At 36.7% G+C, this 21,237-nt stretch overlaps 2 protein-coding genes across 2 annotated transcripts; both read right to left on the reverse strand.

The window, feature by feature from the left end:
• Positions 1-2,150: 2,150 nt before the first annotated feature.
• Positions 2,151-12,649, reverse strand: gid4 (GID complex subunit 4 homolog). The gene is made up of 6 exons (XM_060893295.1): positions 12,275-12,649; positions 10,566-10,625; positions 10,171-10,278; positions 6,648-6,749; positions 6,255-6,385; positions 2,151-4,386 (listed from the first exon to the last, which is right to left on the reverse strand). The coding sequence occupies exons 1-6, from the start codon at positions 12,461-12,463 to the stop codon at positions 4,323-4,325; spliced, it is 654 nt and encodes a 217-aa protein (XP_060749278.1). The 5' UTR covers positions 12,464-12,649; the 3' UTR covers positions 2,151-4,322.
• Positions 12,650-13,654: 1,005 nt separating this feature from the next.
• drc3 (dynein regulatory complex subunit 3) lies at positions 13,655-21,210 on the reverse strand. Its single transcript, XM_060892593.1, has 13 exons — positions 20,770-21,210; positions 19,672-19,842; positions 19,455-19,571; positions 19,177-19,343; positions 18,397-18,543; positions 17,387-17,506; positions 15,931-16,043; positions 15,110-15,284; positions 14,880-15,002; positions 14,549-14,621; positions 14,332-14,453; positions 14,084-14,215; positions 13,655-13,911 (listed from the first exon to the last, which is right to left on the reverse strand). The coding sequence occupies exons 2-13, from the start codon at positions 19,829-19,831 to the stop codon at positions 13,813-13,815; spliced, it is 1,548 nt and encodes a 515-aa protein (XP_060748576.1). The 5' UTR covers positions 19,832-19,842; positions 20,770-21,210; the 3' UTR covers positions 13,655-13,812.
• Positions 21,211-21,237: the final 27 nt, after the last annotated feature.

Consider the following 21,237-nt stretch of genomic DNA (forward strand, 5'->3'; position numbering starts at 1 on the left):
TAATGCCAAAACTTTACTATTACTACACAGAGCATCTTTTGGATTTGGTTAACTTATGTATGTTTAATTATTATTTATCCCCAGAGTTGTAGAAGAATACAGCGGTACAAAGACAGTTGGCAGGAAAATATCATAACACGGCCTATTGTAAATAAAACCCTGTCAAGTATAACGCCTATCAAAGCTTTTTAATCATGTGGATTTTATTGTTATTGCAGTTTACCTGCTAGTGCCAATAAAATAAGGAATGCAAAATATAAACGTGTTCCATCAAATCAAGCTCAAATTCAAATAAGCTTTTACTTTATTTATATCATTTCTATCAGAGACAGGAAATAAAGTTAGCAATGAAATATCGTTTCCCTAGAATCACATTGCTATATTTACTGTATCTTTGCAATGCTATCAGTCAAAATAACAGTGACACAAAGTCAAATAATGAATCATGTTTTAGGACTTCTTCATTGTTCACTTTCAGATCCTGCTGGCACTCTGCATGAGGGCTTTGTTAGAGGAAATGGTGTTGATTTATCTATATTTGTCTTACAGCTTATACTGCAGTGTTATTCTCAGCTGTAAGAACAATATCTATTATTGTTTTATATTTCTATTGCATTGAATTGCATAACAGGAAAATCCAGAACAAAACACAATAAAAAAAAATAAAAAAAAAGCAAACAAGCTCAAAAGAAGCTTTTGCTTGGATAAATAATTCTAGACTTCTAGACTTTAACCAAATTTTGATTTTCAATTGAAAATGTTGATAACAAGATGTTCTAACAAGGATGATTGGCAGGATAACTTTAACATTATCTTCATAAAAAAATTTAAAAATAAATAAGAAAATGTTTACTTTAAGTTCATTTTTACATTTAGTTTTTATAAAGGTTAGTCCATATACATATTAATACATGTAGTTATGTACCGTTTATATGTGTATATATATATATATATATATGTGTGTGTTTTGTCCTGTATAGCCTGTATTGTCTTGTATAATCTGTTTTGTCTGTTTTGCCTTGTATAGTCTGTTTTGTCTTGTATAGACTGTTTTGTGTTTTGTCTTGTATAGTCCGTATTGTCTGTTTTGTCTTGTATAGTCCAAGCTAAATGTATAGTATAGTGTTATTTATTTGTCTGTACTTTTGAGAGTCACAAACAGCTGAAACCAAATTCCTTGTGTGTGTGAACACACTTGGCCAATAAACCTGATTCTGATTCATGTAGATAAATAAACTGTTTCCATAATACATGTTAAATGTAACGAGGCCCAGAGTGTAAATGAAACACACACAACAGCTCTATCTAGTGGTCAATATAAATTTCTGTAAATGCGCGCACAAACACACACACACACACACACGATTATCTGATCAGCCATTCATGTGGCAGCAGTGTCATGTATCATGCAATACATGGCCCACAACTTTGGGTAATTTTCACAACCATCTGAATGGGGAAAATCTCAGTGATCTTGAATGTAGCATGAATGTTGTTACCAGACTGGCTATTTTGAGTATTTCTTTAACTGCTGATCTACTTGAATTTTTACACACGTGTCTTATTGTTTACTCCGAAAGGTGCAATAAAGAAAAAAAAACATTGTTTCAAGCTGACAGAAAGATTACAGTATTACAGATTACAGATAACCACTCAATTGTGATAAGCAGAAAAGCATCTCAGTGTGCACGACACGTCAAACCTTTAAGCAGATGGATTATTATAATAGACCACATCAGAAAGCTGGGACTGTTCTGCAGGTGATAACTCACATGACCAGAGTAAAAATGCATCACAGAATGCATAACAAACCTTCAGGTAGATGGGATAAAAGAGCAGAAAGCAAATATCCTGTAAGCCAAGAGCAGGATTCTCAGGTTATAGAGGTCACAGGCTCACTGATAGCGGACAGCTGAAGACTGGAATAATTGTCTTTTTCATTTTGTGCCCACTATAGCCTCAAATTCTTGTTTCAGGCAGACGGGATAGAGGCTGACGTGGTATTTGTTTTTTTTTTTAATATTTAGTATATATGAGATGCTTTGTAAATCATCCTAATTACAGCGTACTATCAGTAATTGCACAGAACACTCCAGAGGATTTAGCACAATTATTGGCCTATAGACTTTCCCACACAAAAAGAGAAGATATAAGTCTTTGAACAGCATCTTTTATTTCACTGCAAATTAAACAAAGCTCATCTGTTTGTTCTGCACGTAAACTCTTATCCTGGGTCATGTTCCAGACGGTTCTCCATGCAGAAGTCTTCAATGGTGGGTGAAAACCCAAGCACGTACAACTTACGCAGCTGTCACTTCCATCTTCAAATAGCTATAAATCTTTTATCATTTTTATATATAGCAATTAAAATGCTGTTTAGAAGGAAGCAGGCCATTTACATCACAAACTTTTATTTTATATATATTTATATATACCACTCTTGGGTCAACATTTCACTTTACATTCCTGCATGTATCTTTTTATAAAACAGTCTTAAAACGCTTGTAGTCCGTCACGTGCGGCTCTCGATCGTGACTGATACAGTGATCTCAGTGTGCTGATTATGAGGAAGTGTGCATTTTCTTTTGTATCTAAAAGAATATAGTTACAGGAAAGAGATGGAATTGGTGCCTTAATATAAAACTGTGATTAAATGTATGCAAACCAAGATCTACTGTTTGTTCTGCTCAGATCATAGATGCTTCTTCTGTTTCCAAAAAAAACAAAGCTCTAAACACAAATGGGGCCTGTAGATCGTTGAGTGAGACCGATCACGTTGTATTGTACGTCCGAGTATTGTGACCGTGTGCAAATAGATTTCTTTCAGCAATTGCTTAGCGACCTATTTACACAATCCAACACCAATACGTAATTCGTTTCCTGTCCGAAATCATTCCTACACTTTCAAAACCATAACATACAAACAGCTGACATTTAAGGCAAAAGGGTTTGAATAAAGCTTAAAAGGACTAAGCTGTAGTTATCTGCAACAGGTATTTAGTTCTTGTTACTCTTAGAACGTTTCTGTTCACACCTTCTTTCTCCGCTTTAAATATCTCTGAAGTAGGTTTGAACTTTTTTTGCAGCTTAGAACAGAACAATTTATCTTATAGTTACAGCTAGTAATAGAATATATATGTATTTCAATATATAATGTATGTATCTCCAGGCCTGCTACCTGAAAGCCGGTTAAGAAAAAAAACAAACTTTCATTTGTTTGCCATCAGGCCGTTGTCACCTGTTTGCACATTAACACTCAGCTTGAACTCTGTAATCGTCACGCAGTCGGGATTAGAAATCATCCCGTCCGTCCGAGCTGATAAGCCAATTGTCAAGCCAAGCAATACTCATTTGGTTGTGATTAGTTATGTGAAAAACGCTACCTGTGGTGTGTTGAAAATAAATGTGTGGGGAAATAATGGTGAGCTAAGATTTTTATGTTGCATAGCAAAAATGGAGAAAATATTGTCGGTTAGCTTTTCTCAAAAGCTACTAATCCCTGACCCCCAAAAAAAACAAACAAACAAAAAAAACCTGCTCACCATAACCAGCTTCTAACTAGTAACATGGGATATAAAATATCTCTGTCAAAACATCTGAATCAGATTTGTTAGAAAATATAGAATTATATTCAATCTCTCTAACAAACTAAAGCACCTCATCGTTCTGATCCTTCTTAGGTTCTTCCCACCTCGGAAAACACAGACTCCGATGCCCAAGTCACTCAGGCGTGTAGTAATGATGTACACTTTAAACCTCATCTCTCTCAAAGACATCCAGCTGCTTTCAGACAGATTGATTGGAAAGAATTTGGCTACATGCGTTTAGTAATCTAGATTTTTTTTTTCTGGCCTAATGATCCAGTTGCCCTAGTGGAAAAACAAAACAAAAAAAACAACAACAACAAAAAAAAAAACTTAAATGCTAAACGTCTGTGGAAAAGAAAACTAAGAGAAATTTGAATCTCAAAACACAGGCTAAAAAGTTTCAATAATTAAGATGGCAAAAGGACAGATGGAAGCTTTTAAAAACTTGGAGGCAAAATGAAAGTAATGATAATGGAAAAAAAAAAACCCGAAACAAACCGAAAACAAACTAAAACAAAAAAATACACTGTTGTAAATTCTACAATCCATCACAACGATCTGCTTATGGCCTTTGAAGACTTCTTCCTTCCGCATGTCCGTCTTTGTCATCCACTCCGTTGTGAGAGAAAATGACTGAGTACTTGGCATGATTAGGCAGTTCTGCATTGTTTCCTTGAGACCAGTGTTTTTGTTATTTATCTCTGTTCAAAGTTTCCCCCTGAGAGGGCTTTAGTGTCACCGGAACTCGTAGATTGGGGCGCTGTGTTTAGGAACATGAGTGAGGTTTAGTGACTGGTACCTGCAGAGACAAACGCACAGAGATCATGTCCATGGATGAGAAAAACCAAGAATGGACAAGTGAGGTAACAAAAAAAAAAAGTAGCTGGTCAGTGTTTAAGTATTTCAGGAAGCAGTAGGTCTTTGGCAGTGGTATGAAGACAGCCATTGACTCAGCGTCAGCCAAGAGTCATGATGTGTACCTTTCTTGTATCCTGAGAGATGATGATGGACCAATCCGGGGCTGATTTCTTTCAAGCCTAATCTGTAGACTCAGGCAGCCTACCAGTGACGGTGAATGGAACGCCTCATAGATTTGCTCTGATCGAGGATGTGCTTTGCAGTCTCTATCAAAACCACATCCTCATGCTAGTTCACTTAGGGCCTTTTTACACCTGGTCACTTCATGTGTTTTCTATGATCCGATAGCTATCTGATTTGTTAAAACTGTTCCATTTACATTAGGCCACATAAATGCGGCTTGGCGAATCAGATATTAATCCGATCTTTCTACTCCCGCCCAAAATTAAAATACATTTGACCCTTATTTCTGGTGTAATTGAAATGGAACATGCTTTGTTGTATGCGGTTATGCTACAAAAAACAGCATTTACTGTTTGCTGCGTTTTCGCTGGCGGCAGCAGTGCATTTTAAGACCCAACGAGACACCTGGGTGAAAGATCACTTGAACAACCACATTCATTTACACCTGTCCAGTTTCATCTGAAACGCGTCCCAGACCACCTCCTGAAGTGGTTTGAACGATCGGATTTATATCCATCTCGAAAACGTTTCGGAGGGCATTTAGACCTGGTCTTTTTACGATCGGATAGCTGTCTGATCACAGAAAATGCATGAAGTGACCAGATGTAAAAAGCCCCTAAGGTTATTAAGTGTGTGTGTGCATTTCTGTTTATGTCACTGCTAGAGAGTTTGTGATATTGTGTATTGCTCAAACCTGATAGCTTCATTGTCATGCTTTTTAGGAGGTAACAGACTTTTAGCCCTTATTTATAATTTCATGACCAGCTGTTACTATATCCTGAGAAACATTAAGCATGTCGTAGCTTTGATGAGTCTTTTATCCAGAGAGATCCTATTCCTTTAGCCACAGCATTTTATACATGGATCAACACCATATTTGTTATTGGCGTAGAATGAAATATTGTAAGATACTGTTCACTGTGAAGCACTGCTCATGATGAGTATGCACGCACTAAACATGCAGGAAGGAGATAGAGCTAAATATCGTGCTCCTGCATCTGGGAACGTTTATAATTAGCAATTCAATTAGTAGCTTCAGTGCTGCCTTGAATCAAAAATGCCTCAGCATTGATCCCATAAAGGAGACGAGCTTGTTACAGCAACTAAACTGAGCATAGTGTGTGTGACGAGCAGCTCGTACAGATCCGCAAGCAGCAGCGGCATAAACATGAGCTGAAACAGTCTTTAGATGAACATTTTTAGACTGAATTTTATATTTTAAAGCATTTTAAATTTAATGACATAATGCTTAGGGTTCAGTGGGGCAGCTCAAGAGGTTAATGCTCTGGGTTGTTGACTGGAGAATTAGAGTTCAAGTCCCAACACTGCCAAGCTGCCACTGTTGGGCCCTTGAGCAAGGCCATTAACCGTCATTGCTCCAGGGGCACAGCATATCACGGCTGACCCAAAGTTGGGATATGCAAAGAAAAGAATTTCGCTGTGCCGTAATGTATATGTGATAAAATAAAGGCTTCTACAATCTGATGCCTGGTGTCAGTGTAGTGCATTTAAATATCCACCAGATGCTCCAAAAAAGGGTGTAAATGTGTTTACATGACTGCAGAAATTGTAAATAAAAGAAAGAAAGAGGCATTTAGATCACTGCTAGTCAAGAGAAAGGCGTACCATTCAGAGCTTCTGTGGTAGTAGAAACCCTCGATGGTGGCTGTGGACTTCTGGAAGCAGATGTAGTAGAAACCAGCAAAGGAAGCGCCGCTGATGTCTTTGATTGTGTGGTCTGGGACTAGAAACTGCTCCTGCGATAGAGAGAGGGAGACTTCTTAAGAATATAAACTCATCCTCATTTGTAAGAGATGGACAATGTAACACATTAAGATCGAGAAATGCAAACATTTTCAAAATACATGTTACTAATCAGATCATTGGACTGAATGTCCTGAATGTCACTCCTCATCTCAATTCTAAAACAAAAACTGACACCAAAAAGATGAACACCGCGACTCCTGTGACATCGGTCGATACTCATTCCACAAGCCAAACAATCTAAATATACTGTACCTTCCACCGCATGAAGACAAAGTCGCTGTTCTTGAGTTCTTCGTAGTCAAAGTCGTCCGAGTTAAAGCTTTTTGCATACTGATAAAACGCCTGAAACTTGCCCTGTGATATTCAAAACAAATCAAATTGTAAATTTCAGTCCATTATTACAGGAATACTCCAGCTATTTTCAACATAACCTCTTGTCCGATTGGTATGGAGTGTATGCGCATGTTTCTCTGAGGCCATCCTTAAAAATATTCGTTTGCCGTAACACGACCGACCCTGTCCATTTAGGACTGACTCAAATTTTTTTATTTTTTATTTTTGCTTTAAGTCTGACCGACTTGCCGGTTGTAAATTTGCGTTAAGACCGACCAATTGATTTTTCTTTACTCGTCAAACAACTAATACAAAAGCAATAAAATAATATTAATTATATAGTAAGTATAGTTAGTAAGTATAGTTTAGTAATAAGTATATTTTAGTAAGTATTGTAAATGTATAAATTGCCTAGGCCTACATACAAATGAAGGCTACGTTCTTTCTTTTAAATAAAAACCTGTGACGTCATCTATGTTTACACTATTGGTTAACGGATGTCACACTATGGCCTGTGCGTTCGCTTCGGCTCATACTCTCATTCATGGTCAGAGTCAACGGTTCGCACCTGGTAATGATGGCTGCGGCTGCAGTAAACAAAATGTTCGTGATCACCGTTCAAACAAATTTGTTTGTGGTCTATATAGCTTGCATCAAATTGAGGTTTGCAATGATGCGTCCGAAGGCACGGGTTGAAGACCCAGTCAGTGACGTTATGACATGCTAATTTGTTTAAATTCATACCTACGTAATCACCGTCACCAAAATTGTACTTTTTTTTTTACATTGAAACTTGAAAAAAAAATATAGACCTACCTACCGACCCTTTTTATTTTTTACTGTTACTGCAAACCAAAATATTTTTAAGGATGGCCTGACGATGCCCATGAAAGAACCATGTTCAATCAAAATACCTAATAGTAATAATAATAATATAGCGGTATCGAGGCACATTTCGAGGTATCGAGGTCCAATTTCTCTGCAAACATTTTCATATTCTCTTCCAACAGAGTCATAAATTTAGCTTTAAAGAACTGAGACTCTTTCACAGGAAACACTTTGTGTTATCAACATAGACAAACACAAAAGATTTTTTGTTCAGCAGAACAGAAAAAGAAAGTTCTAGCAACACCTTTACTGTAATAGTGCAATGGTGACAGTTTATTCTGTTTATTCACAGAGCTCAACAATTGCTCTTAGGTTGAAGAACGGCGGAGTATTCCTTAAAGTACAGTGTTACATTCAAGTTAATACTCATTATGAAATTAGCAGCCAAATACGTGGACACACTATTTAGATGAAATACAAAATTCTAATGGTCATTTTTAATAATAGTTGATGTTTGATTTATTACTGATTCCAAATGTCATTTAATATGTAGTTTTGGGGGATACGATACGACTGAAGAGTATATATATAAATATATATAAATAAAAAGACTGAAAAAACTAATTGCATTTTTGAACTATTAACAATACAGAATCAAATCACTCACTCACTCACTCACTCACTCACTCACTCACTCACTCACTCACTCACTCACTCATTTTCTACCGCTTATCTGAACTACCTCGGGTCACGGGGAGCCTGTGCCTATCTCAGGCGTCATCGGGCATCAAGGCAGGATACACCCTGGATGGAGTGCCAACCTGGTTTTGCCACACACACACTCTCATTCACTCACGCAATCACACACTACAGACAATTTTCCAGAGATGCCAATCAACCTACCATGCATGTCTTTGGACCGGGGGAGGAAACCGGAGTACCAGGAGGAAACCCCCGAGGCCCGGGGAGAACATGCAAACTCCACACACACAAGGCGGAGGTGGGAATCGAACCCCGACCCTGGAGGTGTGAGGCGAACGTGCTAACCACTAAGCCACCGTGCCCCCAAAATCAAATCAAATCAAATCAAATGTATGAAATGTATTTCTTTCTCTTTTTTTTTTATTTTGAAATAAATAAATAAATAATAATAATAAAAAAAGAAATACATTCCTAAATAAACATCTCCCCAAAAGTTGTTTGAATAAATAATGACTCTAACCCAGGTATAATGATTAACAAAAAAAAGCAGCATCTGAAACGTCACTCTGCCTAAATGCCAGACACAGAATGCCAAAGTTGGCTAAAATGCCTGAGGGTCATGACCTTTATCTTGGGCACCAGAGATCACAGCACTGTGTTCTGGTGTCAGGTGAAAGCCACTAAAGACAAACTGTTATAACGCGGTTGTGTAACTATATAAGCTATAATGTTGCTGGTCATTGTGTTCCAACGCTATTGAGCCCAGCATATGAGAAAATGAGAAAGAGAGAAACATGCATACTTAGTTTTTAGATTTTCTTTCTTTCTTTCCTTTTTTTTTTTTTTTTTTTTTTTAAAGAATGCCTTTGACAAAAGAAAAATATGGTGTTCTAGGAAAATATACCGCACAGAGATGGTTTAAAGGAATGCAAGTCAATTCAGAACAGCAGATGTTTTAACATGACTCTTAAAATGATTCTAAATTAATAGCAAACATGGAGAGAATGTTTTGTAAGCAAATTTCTCCAATATACATAAGGACTTTTGGGACACTGTATTTAAACTCTATGGGTTGAGTAGATTTGGCCCTCTGGTGTTCAAACGCTGCAACTGCATGAGGTGCATAATTAATATAGACGCTTTTATTTTGTCACATATACATTACAGTACAGTGAGATTCTCTCTCAGCATATTCCAGTTTGTTTGTTTTTCTTTTTGAAGTTGGAGTCAGATTACGGGGTCATCCATGATACAGCACCCCTGGAGCATTGAGGGTTAAATGCCTTGCTCAAGGGCCAAACAGTGGCAGCTTGGCAGTGCTGGGGCTTGAACCATAATCCTCCAATCAACATAATTTTTTTTTTGCATCGTAACAATTAATCGATACACTCATTGGTTTTAAAAAGGTTCAAAAAAATGTTTTACTCTCCAAAAAACAGCTTTCATTTACAGCTTAAAATAAACAGTGAGGAGGTTCATCCTGTTTAGGACATTTAAGAAAAGGCTCGTGAAAAAAGCCCCTTAATGAAGCAAGTTGCGCAGATTAGAAGTGTGTAAATATTAATCAGGAATCCTGTATAGAATTATATATAAATATAACGTATAGATTTGTAATCACTGCACAATTCTGCATGATAATGTTGGCATTATTAGATGTGTCCAGTGTTTTGATCCCACTTCGTATAAGTAAATACGTATTTGAAGCATGTCTCTAAATCAGTATGACCACTTGCTCTAAAACTTGAATTATCTAATGTGTTTGGCCCAAAGAAAACATAGCAGGATAAAATAATGTAAAACACTCAAAGCAGTTTCAGGCTACAGTAGACTGGAAAAACTACTATTTAAAATACAGCCATATTTGTGACTCTTCAAATGGCAAAGTCTTAAAAAAATAATTCAGATTCATTACCCAGTGCTTGCGGTCAACATCCTCATCTGCGTCCCACTTCCTGGTTAGAAAGGGCCGTTTCTGACTGATGATCTCCCCGGAAAAGAAAGTGGTCAGGGTGGGATATTCCTACACAGAGAAAATGTGCAGAGCTTAACTCGCAGACACAAAACCCATTTAAAAAATGTGTCAGTATGGCTGAACACCCTTAAGCATAAGGTACTGCAAAGTACACTCTGTGTTCCCAAAACTCTTGATAGCAGCATCCAATATCTCTCATGCTGAAAACATAATCTGAGCCTCTGTGGATTTCTGGACCATATCAGGAAGTGAATTAAACCTAAATCCATACTAAAGGCCATGTTTAGAAAAGCAGACCTTAACTCACATTCATTAGGATGTGAAAGTCGCCTCACCTCAGTCAGCCCCTTGATTTTGAGATATCCGCACAGGTACGAGTCCTCCATCGTTACGTACTAAAACCAGAAGGGGGAAAAATGAACAAAAATGGGATCTATTGCAAAAACTGTGATGCACTGAACAAAGTTGTTTGTTTAGGATTTTTATGCTTTTCCTATGATTTTTACTTTTGTGATGGCTAGAAATATCACAGTATTAGTATCACAGAGATATTTCAGGTTCATCCCAAATCACATGCTTATGCACTAAACTGCTCCATTTTGTAGTGTAAATAGTGAGTCATGTGTTCACACTGAAAAGTCCCAGAATTAATGTTCAAGTGCAATTTCAGAACCAGGATGGTGCACTTATTCAACTGAGGAAACTAAATATGCAAAAGTGGACACTTCATTCACTCAACAATCACAGCTTTGCTTACGTATCAGAAGTGAGTTACCAGGCGCTGACACCGGATGAGAAAACATCCTAGAAACGTCTTTTAAATGAATCCATAGTGTGTTTTGTGTCAACATTTTAAAAATTCACCACATTCTGCTAATATTACTGGCATCACATTATGTGCATTGGAGGTGAATTGAAACGGTTTATACATCTAGTTAGTTTAAAAAAAAAAAACCTTTTGAAATGATTAATACCCTAAAACACACACACACACACACACACTCGATGGTAGAATACATATGCAGATTTTGTACTTTTGGCTTTAATTCATGCGGATTTTGTATATTTAAAAGAAGCAAATTTACAAAATAACTGCCGTGAGCTGACTGTGTAATCACAATAATCTTGTAGAAACATTATGGTGGCATCCATTCAGACTGAGGTTACCTGGGTACATATGAGCTTTGTACTGAATTTTAGTTCTTTATATTAAAAAGGTCCAAATGTCAAAGGTCCTTTGATAAATAAAAACTTCAATTCAGATTTGTTGTGAATGTTATCTGCATAATGAATATAGCCATAATGGCCCAAATCAGTGTTTTATTTCATTTCATTTACAGCATTTATTAGCAGACTCTTATCCAGAGTTACTTACATTTTTTAATTTCAGCTTATACACTTGAGCAATTGAGGGTTAAGGGCCTTGCTCAGGGGCCCAGCAGTGGCAACTTGGTGGACCTGGGATTTGAACCAATGACCTTCCAATCAGTAGTTGAACACCTTAACCACTGAGCTACCACATCTGTGTGTGTGTGTGTGTGTGTGTGTGTGTGTGTGTGTGTGTGTTGAAAAAACCAGACCGGTGCTGCATGATGATAGAGTATTTGACTTGAGTCACTTGAAGCCCAAAGCACTAATCACGCACTTACAAATCACACACACGTGAGTCAAGGCGATAACGTGTCTAAAACACGTCGCCTGTCTAATCGGCCATGTTTAATTAAGTAACGTTAACATCTGACCTGTTTCATATCCACACAGGTCAGAAAACGTGTCTGTCTTGTGACACACAGCTCGAATCAGAACTAGCGTTAGCAACAACACTGAGGTCTAACGTGTGAAGTCAGCAAACTAGCGTGAGTTGTTAGTTAACCAGCTAGTCAAGCTGTTAGGTTAAACTGTTACCGAAATGACTTGGCTTACTAACAGTAACGCCAGATGTCAGGAAGAACTACCTGGGTTACGAAATGAAACTAGCTAGATAGTTAACTAGCAAAACCAGGTTATGCTAAGGACATGCTAAGTACAATGTAACCATGGTTACCTGTAGAACCACTTCGACGTCGTATGAGTTGCCTTTGCTCTTCTGGTGGCCGTGGAACTGAGAGCCGCTGTACAGGAGCGATGTTGCCACGCCGGGCTGCTGTGTGTTGATTGGGGGCGGCGGAACAAGAGAGGCCGAGGACACACAGGCCGCTGCTGAAGCAACACAGCACTCGGTACGAACCGGCATGTTGTTGTTGTTGTGGTTTTTGATCGCTTCGGCGGGGTGAACCCCGACTCAGAGTCACGGATCGAATTCAACAAGATATATAAAACTGACACATGGGGCGGTGTTGCGTGTTAATTCAGAGAGCTCTGGTCCGCTCCTGGCAGACGCGCCTTCGGTCGCTCGGCATCTATCAAGGAATGGGGACGTTAAAAACCAACATTTCTCCTGATTGGATAGAGACGTGTCACGTGTTAGAAGAACGCGATCCTGATTCGTCGTTTGAAGAACAGCATTCTGGGAGATGTAGTTCTGAAAAGTGCAGAGCCCAGAAATGAATACTAACGGACTGTATTAACAAAGTAAACGCTTTTCCCCCTAAAAGCTAAGGTAACTTTAAAGACAACTTTCTCTAATGACAGTTTGCGTTTAGGTATTATTATAAATTAGTACAATACGATATTCTAACATTGTTTCATGGTGTAAAGTAAGGCGCCATGTTTGTATTACACAAAACCATCTTTATTATTATATTAAAGAGGTTTAATATAGGAACAGAAACCAAAAGATAAAATTTCAGAAAGTTTTGAAAACCAACAAGAAACATTCCCTCAATGTTCTGAAAACTTTAAATGTTTTTGTGTATTTTTTCCAGAGAAAAAATATCTTTTAAAAAAACATTTAATATATATAAAAGGTTTTTTTAAAAGAATATATACATTTTCTTTAAAAAAAAACATATATATATATATATATATAACTGCATATAATGACGTTTTTTATGACGTATTTCTAACGTCACTGTTCCCAAATAGCTGGCACCCATGAAAGAAATCCTAAAATCCGTAAATTCTAGTTTATCTGCTAATGTAAATCATGGAATATGCTTATTTTATCAAACAGGGTTAGCCTACAAATGTAATAGAACTGCCAGTTAATGAGTTAGCTAGTCAGGCCACCAATGTGATGTTATATGTTTTGTAAGTTATGCAGACATATTAAGTGAAATCACATGAATTCAAAAGAAATGGAAAAAGGGAACTCGTGAAAGTTTATGTATTTTATTGCAACGACTTTTATGCCCTTTAGATGGCAGAACTGCACAGCAAAAAAAAAAAAAAATACCTTGAAATATTTAATGGAGTACACTGTAGTGATAACCGGGCTATTAAACATCTACTAACCTTTTCAGCATTAAAAAATCCAGAGAATATATTTTCCGAAACTTCACATGTTTATTATTGTTTTATTCTTAATTTCTACACAAAACAACAGAATATGTTTAGTTAGTACAGTAAGTGGCCTGTGGTGGGTATCAGACTCCCAGCCTGAAATGTTGTCTCAGTTCTGCCTTGTTTTTTTGCTTCTGGTAATCAGGCAAGTGTCTCCTCCAGCTGGTCCACAGCATAATCAACATATTTATGGATTTCTGAGATGCGTTTTCGATTCCTTTTAGCCTCATCATCATGTATCTGTTAACACAAAAATGTCTTTCATATCAAAACAATATATACATATATTAGAGCAATTGTAGTGCAGGTCTCAAAATCCCATGTGCATTGTAATATGATACACTTATTATTCCCTGTATCACCAGAGAACTGCGTAAGTTAAATATTTAATCATTTTCGGACTCTTTCCTACCGATTTCAATAGTGCACTCATCCAGTTGTGGATCCGTGTCAGGAGCTCATCCTCTCTGTTGTCGATCTTCAGCAGGTGTATGTCATGTGACAGACTGACGGCATTCATCAATGTGTCTTTGTCCACAAAGAGCTAGACAACACTGAGAAATGAGACCAGATGCCTTCTCTAATGATGTGATATTGTTCTGTAATAATCCATCTATCTAAAAGCTGAAAGCATTCAGAACTGTATGTTGTCCTACTAACCAATTGAACCTCAACAGGCAAATCCTCCTCCATTTCATTCTTAGCCACTCTCTCCAGTCTTGCCATAGAAGTCTCGAGCACTTTCTCATGATGGAGGTTCTCCAGATCTCGACACTGAGCAAATGTGCAACAGAGTTAAAGAAGGTGCACTTGTTAAAGTTCCACATTAAAGTTAGATTAGATTCACAACTGGATTTTTTTGTTTTGTTAAAAGGATATATGCCTTGCACATATTCGGTAAACCCTCCAACCATGTCTGTGATGTTTCTCTCAAAGTCTTTAATAATTTCCTGAGAAAAGAGAGATACATATAAATATATGTACAGTTAAATGATTATAGGATGCAGAAATAACTGAAGAATTTGTTGTTTTAAGGTGAACATGCAGCACCAGGCCTAATTCACATGATGGGAAATGCATTGGTTAATAATTTTCCTATAACAACTCTTTCAAAATGCTTTATTCCTCTTATATGTATATCCACCAGTAAACTGACAGCTCTAGGGTTAGATGTCAGTAATATATCAGTAGTATTTTGTGCAGCGTACCTCTAACTGAGCCACTAGTTGCAGCTCCAGAGTCAGGAGAGTGTCACGAATCTGTATAATCTCATTTCTGACTCTGTCCTTCAATGAACTGTGATCTGCTGCCTGCTGAATCTCGACCATTACCTACAACAGAAGAGACTGGTGTGTGGGTTATTTATGTGAGTGGCATTAAAAGCAGTTTCAGTTATTGTCTTCTGTCTGCTTATGGCAGAGTTAAAAAAGCAACCCACCTGTCTCCTGGACCTCTCAAAGTCAGCTACTATTTGAGCTCCTCTCTGCTGATTGTCAGCCATGGCCTTTTGCAAACAGGTGAAGAAGCACTCCACCTCATTCTGCCTTTGTGTTTTCTGAGTTAAACCTGCTTCAAAAATTTGCATACAAAATGCCTCCAACTTTGTCTGGTATGTTTTAATGTCGTTAAGGCAGATGCAATGTAAGATGCTGTCTTTAAAGCCGCCATTTGTAATATTAATAGTAATGTACTTCACCTGTGCTTCTGGGCATTTCCTTACGATTTGACCCACCTAATGACAAAGCCTAATGAACTGCCTTTTAAGAAAAAGAGGCAGGGCTGCGCAGCTCTGTTCCTGCATAGTGTAGCCGTATGCTGCATACAACTTCATTTTTTACACCTCTGAGTGTTTGAGCTACTATAAGAGAAAAAAAACATGGTGATGAATAATGTATATTAGTGAAATGTAGGAAACTGTATAGTCAGTGTTAGATTAAACAACATATCTGCATGTTGATTAATATATATATATATATATATATATATATATATATATATATATATATATATATATATATATATATATATACTGTACAGTGTAACTGATTTAAAGGTAAGAAGTGTGACTGTTTTCTGCTGATGTTGTAAGCAGCCATGTTGATTTGACATCCTGAACACTGAATCTACTCTATGTACCAAGCTGAAATTCTGTCAGGGATCAGTAGTTGGCTCACAGAATGTAAGCGGTGTTTAAATGCATAACATCATTCTGAGTCTGATGACCGCATAATGATGAAGCAAAATGCAAAGAAAGGATATGATTCCAGTAATGTAGCAATTCCAGGAAGGTGTGCCAACTTGGAAGCTTCAACATCACCTGCAAACATGCTGTCGAATAATTGAGGCCCATTCAAATATTCCACAAATGCATCCTACAAGACAGACACAAAAATTGTAATGTTAAGCTTGTCATTTGGTAAATGACGTCACCTCCATCGTATCAACCGCGGACACTCCGTTGATAACATGAAACTGTTAGTCCAGTGCTAGGATAGCAGTGATAACATTGCAATATGTATGTCATTGTTGTTATTCTATAATATGACAGATTAGGTACTTTCAAATATCCTCGCCAGTATGATACAAACTTCAAGAGCCATAATAATGGCAAGCTATATTATTAGCAGTTATTTGGAATAAGTAGTAGCAACTAGAAGTTATTTAGAGTGTATCTCAGAATCCCACTCATATCCCACTCCTGACATTGTACCTAACAGTTTGCTAGCATTTCACAAGGTATTAGTCTAGGATGGCAGGCTAGAATGGGGCTAAATAAACTGAGATGTTTGAGACAAGATAGACAGACAGACAGACAGATAGACAGACAGACAGACAGACAGACAGACAGACAGATAGATAGATAGATAGATAGATAGATAGATAGATAGATATCATACGGTTCATTCACGTTACATTCATTTAAAGCTTTTTGTCCAGGCATTTTAGCTTGGTCACATCTTTTACTGTAATCACTCTCTCTCTCTCTCTCTCTCTCTCTCACACACACACACACACACACACACACACACACACACACACACACACAGCTCAGCAGGAGGCAGTTGGTGGAAGTTGGCATTGCTTTACACTGCACGCTGTCAGCATGTTGCACCTCACTACAAGCCACACAGTGTATAAATAGACCATGGTGAATCACACATAGGCATACATACATTCAGGAAATTACCCACTCCTTGTACAAGCCCTCCATTCACAAGCACTGCCAGATCACTTCCCGTCACCTTTAAATGTTCCATCCATCCATTCTCTAAACCTCTTATCAAATTCAAATTCAATCTATTTAAAATATTAACTTAAAATTTAAAATACTATATATCTATCCTCATCTCTAATGAGCAAGCCGGTGGCGATGGCGGCAAGGAAAAACTCCCTGAGATGATATGAGGAAGAAACCTTGGGAGGAACCAGGCTCAGAAGACACTGGACAGTAAAAAATGTAAATGTAAATAATATCCGTTCTACAACTAATGTCCTTTATCATACTGGGTCACAAGGAACCTGGAGCATATCCCAAAAACTCAGGGCACAAGGCAGGGTTCACCCTGGTCAGGATGCCCATCTATCACATGGCACAATCTCTTTTTAAAAAACCCAACTATTTACTGCCTTCGTGCCCCCCCCACCCTTTTAATATTAATACTAACGAATGAAATATTCTACACACTTGTTGCAGTTTTACTTGAACTATTGTCACCTTATGCAGCTGAAGCTCTTGTTCTGTAGCTTCCTGAACCTCTGTGGCCTTCTGCTCATCAAGTTCATTTTGTTTTATCTTCTCAATTGCAGTCTGATACTGGTACTGTCCCTTTTCTCGCTTTGGATAAAGCAGACATCGGAAAAAAGAGGAAAAAAGCACATTTCAGCCAATACTCGTAAACATAAACACAAAATACTTCCCATATGTTTAATATTATAACACAATGCTATTGAATACTTCATTCTAATAGGTCAAAACATAATCCAAATCTAAGGATTGTATTAGTATATGTTTTTATTAGTAACAGTAGATAAACAGTTTCTCGGTGTGTGTAGATATAGTGAGGTTTTCTGTTATGTAGCATTTATGGAAGCAAATATTTTCAGTGTCAGTCTTTTAAGTTTTCTGACAGGAAATTCTTGAGGACAGAAGATTATACACTGCCCTGTTTCTTTGTTAATACGATTTTTATCTTATTAACTTCAAAACAGAGAGCCTGAAGAGAAAATGACTGTTTATAGCTGATAACAGGAAATAATCTGGTTCATAGATGCTCCCCAACATCAAACATAACTGATAACTAATTAAAATGAATACCACAATGTTCTTTAATAAATAAATATGTAATCGTTGTGAAATTGCTGTGGTATAAGATGAATGAAATACTTTGGGACGTGTCATGGTAATGGTGTTCCATGTTGATTATTGTGCTATAAACGCCCTGACATGTTTATTTTATTTCTTGTATAAGTTTTAGCATTGCAGCATTGCAGTAGTAGAAACAACTATAATTAGCAGGCATTTTTTTTTTACACTTTAGCAGAATGTGCATGTTTTCACTGAATCAATTGACCACCAAGGAAATGCTCGAGAGTAAATTGGAGCTTCGGTTTCTGGAGCTTCGGTTTTCATAGTTAGTTAGTGGTTTTGTGCACTTTGTTTTCTCATAGATTTATGCACTGACTGACTCAGAACTTGTGTACTTGTTACATAAATTTTGAACTCACGGTTTGTTCATCTAGCAGCCTGAAGTCGATGTAAACCAGGTCTGGCAGGTACGCAGCCACAAAAACTTTGTAGTTTTCATCTTTGCATACTGGATTTCCAGCAAGGTTAAGTGTGCGCAAGTTCTTCAATTTTCTTAGATATATTACCTAAAACAGAGTGGGGGTGAGACTCATGATTGAAAAAGCAGCTTTATAGAAATCCTGATTTAGATGAACAACGGTCATGCTGGTTCTTTATTGGATGATTGTCAAATGTTTGCTGATTGCAAATTTACACTGAAATTCCCAGACATTAAGTGACCTATGTTTGTTAACACTAGAGGCTACATTTATGCCATTGGTGTTGCAAAACTATCAAACTTTGTACTGTATTATAATAATACATAATTCTCTCTCTCGCTCTCTCTCTCTCTGAATATTTTATTATTTTACTAATTATTAATTGATGACAGCAAAGCTCTGAGGTTAGTGTTGGATCTTATTCAAATGATGATGTTTATTAATGAGCTTGTTGTAATACATTATTGCTTTAGCTGTAACAACTAATTTACCTGCACTTATTTTGGACACTCTTTAATCTATAGATTAATTGTCCAGTATCCAGGTCAAACTATCTACACAAGCAGCTGTGATTCCAATTTACTTCAATCAATATACAATTTTACAACATAAAAGCAGTAATTGAAAGCAATGTAAAAATATGCATTTCTTGTGTTATATAATCTTTTCAATTATATAACAAAATTGTATTATTGAACTATTCAAAGCTTTTGGACTTACATTTTCAAGCTGTGAGATTAAATTGTTGCCGAGCGAGATGATTTCAAGGTTTTGCAGAGAATCCATGTTCTCTATTATTGAAATTCGATTGTTAAATAAACTCAGGTCCTGCAGTTTCACAAGTGTATCCAACCCTTCAATCACCTCAATATTATTGAAGGATAAATCTAAGAGAACGGTAGAAGAATGAGTGTGATTTAAAAAAAATCAAATCAGAACTTTTAAACATATAGCAGTTCTAAAAATAAAAAATTATAATAAAAAAAGTCTGAACTCACCAAGCCATACCAGGTTAGTAAGCTTTTCTAATCCCTCAATCTTCTGGATGATATTATTGTCGAGCTGAAGCTTGGTTAGAGATGCAAACTGCCATAAATGTTCTATCTTTAAGATCTCTGTAGAATCACAGTAAAATACCACCATCATGAAGGCAATAAATGCTGTATATAGCATAACTGACATGTGACAATGGACCTCAGTATGTTTAAATCTTACTTCTGTAGTCCAGGTGCAGTTGAGACACTTTGTCATATTTTAAGCCCTCTTCTTTGGCAATAAGTCCAGCCTTCCCTGGTGGTCCCTGCTCCTCAACTGCCTTTTCCAGCATTTCCTCATCAATTACACTGGATTCCTTTATAGCATATGGTCCGCTCATTTTTGAAGATGCTGCCAAAGTGTGACACGTTACATTAACACATTGTGTTTTTATATGCACTAACACACCAAGACAAATTCCTAGAACCTGCAGTACCTGGCAATTCTGATTCTGATTCTGATTAATAACCTGGTTATTAAACAGTATACACACATACTGTATATGTATTGGTCCTCATAGCTTTTATAAACACCCTTGAAAATCTTTAGTTAAAATGCAACATTTATTTGTAGATTTTGGCCCACAGGCTATCTGTGTTGATTCAAAAAGTCATTAAAGGTATTAATGGATTTGGGTTTTGTAGCAGCCTGGAAAATTCTTGATGCAGTTTTGACATTTTTCTCCAAGGAAAAGCTACAGGTTAGTTTAAAACTGAAATGTTTCTCTTGTTTTTTCATCATTATTCCATGACATCTAAAATTTTAGCTTAATGTAATATATATATTACTTCAAAATTCGTAACTGCAATTATAACTTAAAAAGGAGGATTGAGTTCAGGAAAATGTTTAGGACAACAAACATATAATTGTTTTCTATATTTAATGTTTCTCAGAGCTGATTGGAAATTAGTAAAAAAACAAAACAAAAAAAAAAAAACTTGTGTAATCAATTGTAGTGGTTTATTTATTTATTTATTTATTTTTATTTTATTTTATTTTTACTATTTCTATTACCAAAAAAGCCGTTTAGTAATTAAATACTACACATATATTTTTAGGATATATTAAAACTTTTAATATTTGTCCCTTTCCTTAGTTTATTGTTAAAGCCTATTGAATGCAGTGCATTAGTTATGAAGTAAACTCGCTATTCAAGCTCTCTAACGCAGAATATCTACACTAGCAACCTGAAATACACTCAAAATACTTTAAATATATTATACATAAGTAATATCAAGGAAAAAAAGTAAAAGTCTAAGTAAACAAAAAGTAACTTACATATTTTGTTTCTATTTACATAGGAAGCTGCGTCGTGGCGTTAGACCAGCTGTTGCGTAGCAACGAATCTTATTCCTAGGGTGCCTTCAACAGCGTGAAACGTTCTTCTGGTTCTTTAACGAGTGACTTTTAAATGATAGCTGTGTGCATATTTACACGGAAAAGCCTAATCTTTAAGTGGCATATGGTTGTTATTATGGGGCACAATTGTTAACTAGTAACAACTACTGGTGGTAACGAAGTACAAATCGTAAATATATGAACTTTGTACTGTATACTGTGCGGTATAAGAGAAACTACGCTTTTATAAGAAGCCCCATTCCGCTCTTGATAAAAACATAACATATCTTGTTCCTTACTTAATCTTATTCAGTTTAATATAGTTTAATATAGTTAATGCAAATAATTACACTCGAGTACTTAGAAATCGGTTTTACAGTTGTGAAGGCTGTGAAGGTAGCACGGATA

Source organism: Tachysurus vachellii, chromosome 18 (assembly GCF_030014155.1).
Source record: "Tachysurus vachellii isolate PV-2020 chromosome 18, HZAU_Pvac_v1, whole genome shotgun sequence".
Lineage (NCBI taxonomy): Eukaryota > Metazoa > Chordata > Actinopteri > Siluriformes > Bagridae > Tachysurus > Tachysurus vachellii.

Bases quoted from the DNA above. Each gene is read 5' to 3' on its own strand.
- gid4 (XM_060893295.1), bottom strand. From the start codon at position 12,463: ATGCCGGTTCGTACCGAGTGCTGTGTTGCTTCAGCAGCGGCCTGTGTG. The intron at 6,386-6,647 runs GTACAGTATATT...TCTCTATCGCAG, and splicing joins TTGTCTTCATGCGGTGGAAG to GAGCAGTTTCTAGTCCCAGA. The intron at 4,387-6,254 runs GTACGCCTTTCT...TTGTCTCTGCAG, and splicing joins TACCACAGAAGCTCTGAATG to GTACCAGTCACTAAACCTCA.
- drc3 (XM_060892593.1), bottom strand. From the start codon at position 19,831: ATGAGCGGACCATATGCTATAAAGGAATCCAGTGTAATTGATGAGGAA. The intron at 19,344-19,454 runs GTGAGTTCAGAC...CCGTTCTCTTAG, and splicing joins TACTAACCTGGTATGGCTTG to ATTTATCCTTCAATAATATT. The intron at 14,622-14,879 runs GTACGCTGCACA...CTCTTTTCTCAG, and splicing joins AACTAGTGGCTCAGTTAGAG to GAAATTATTAAAGACTTTGA.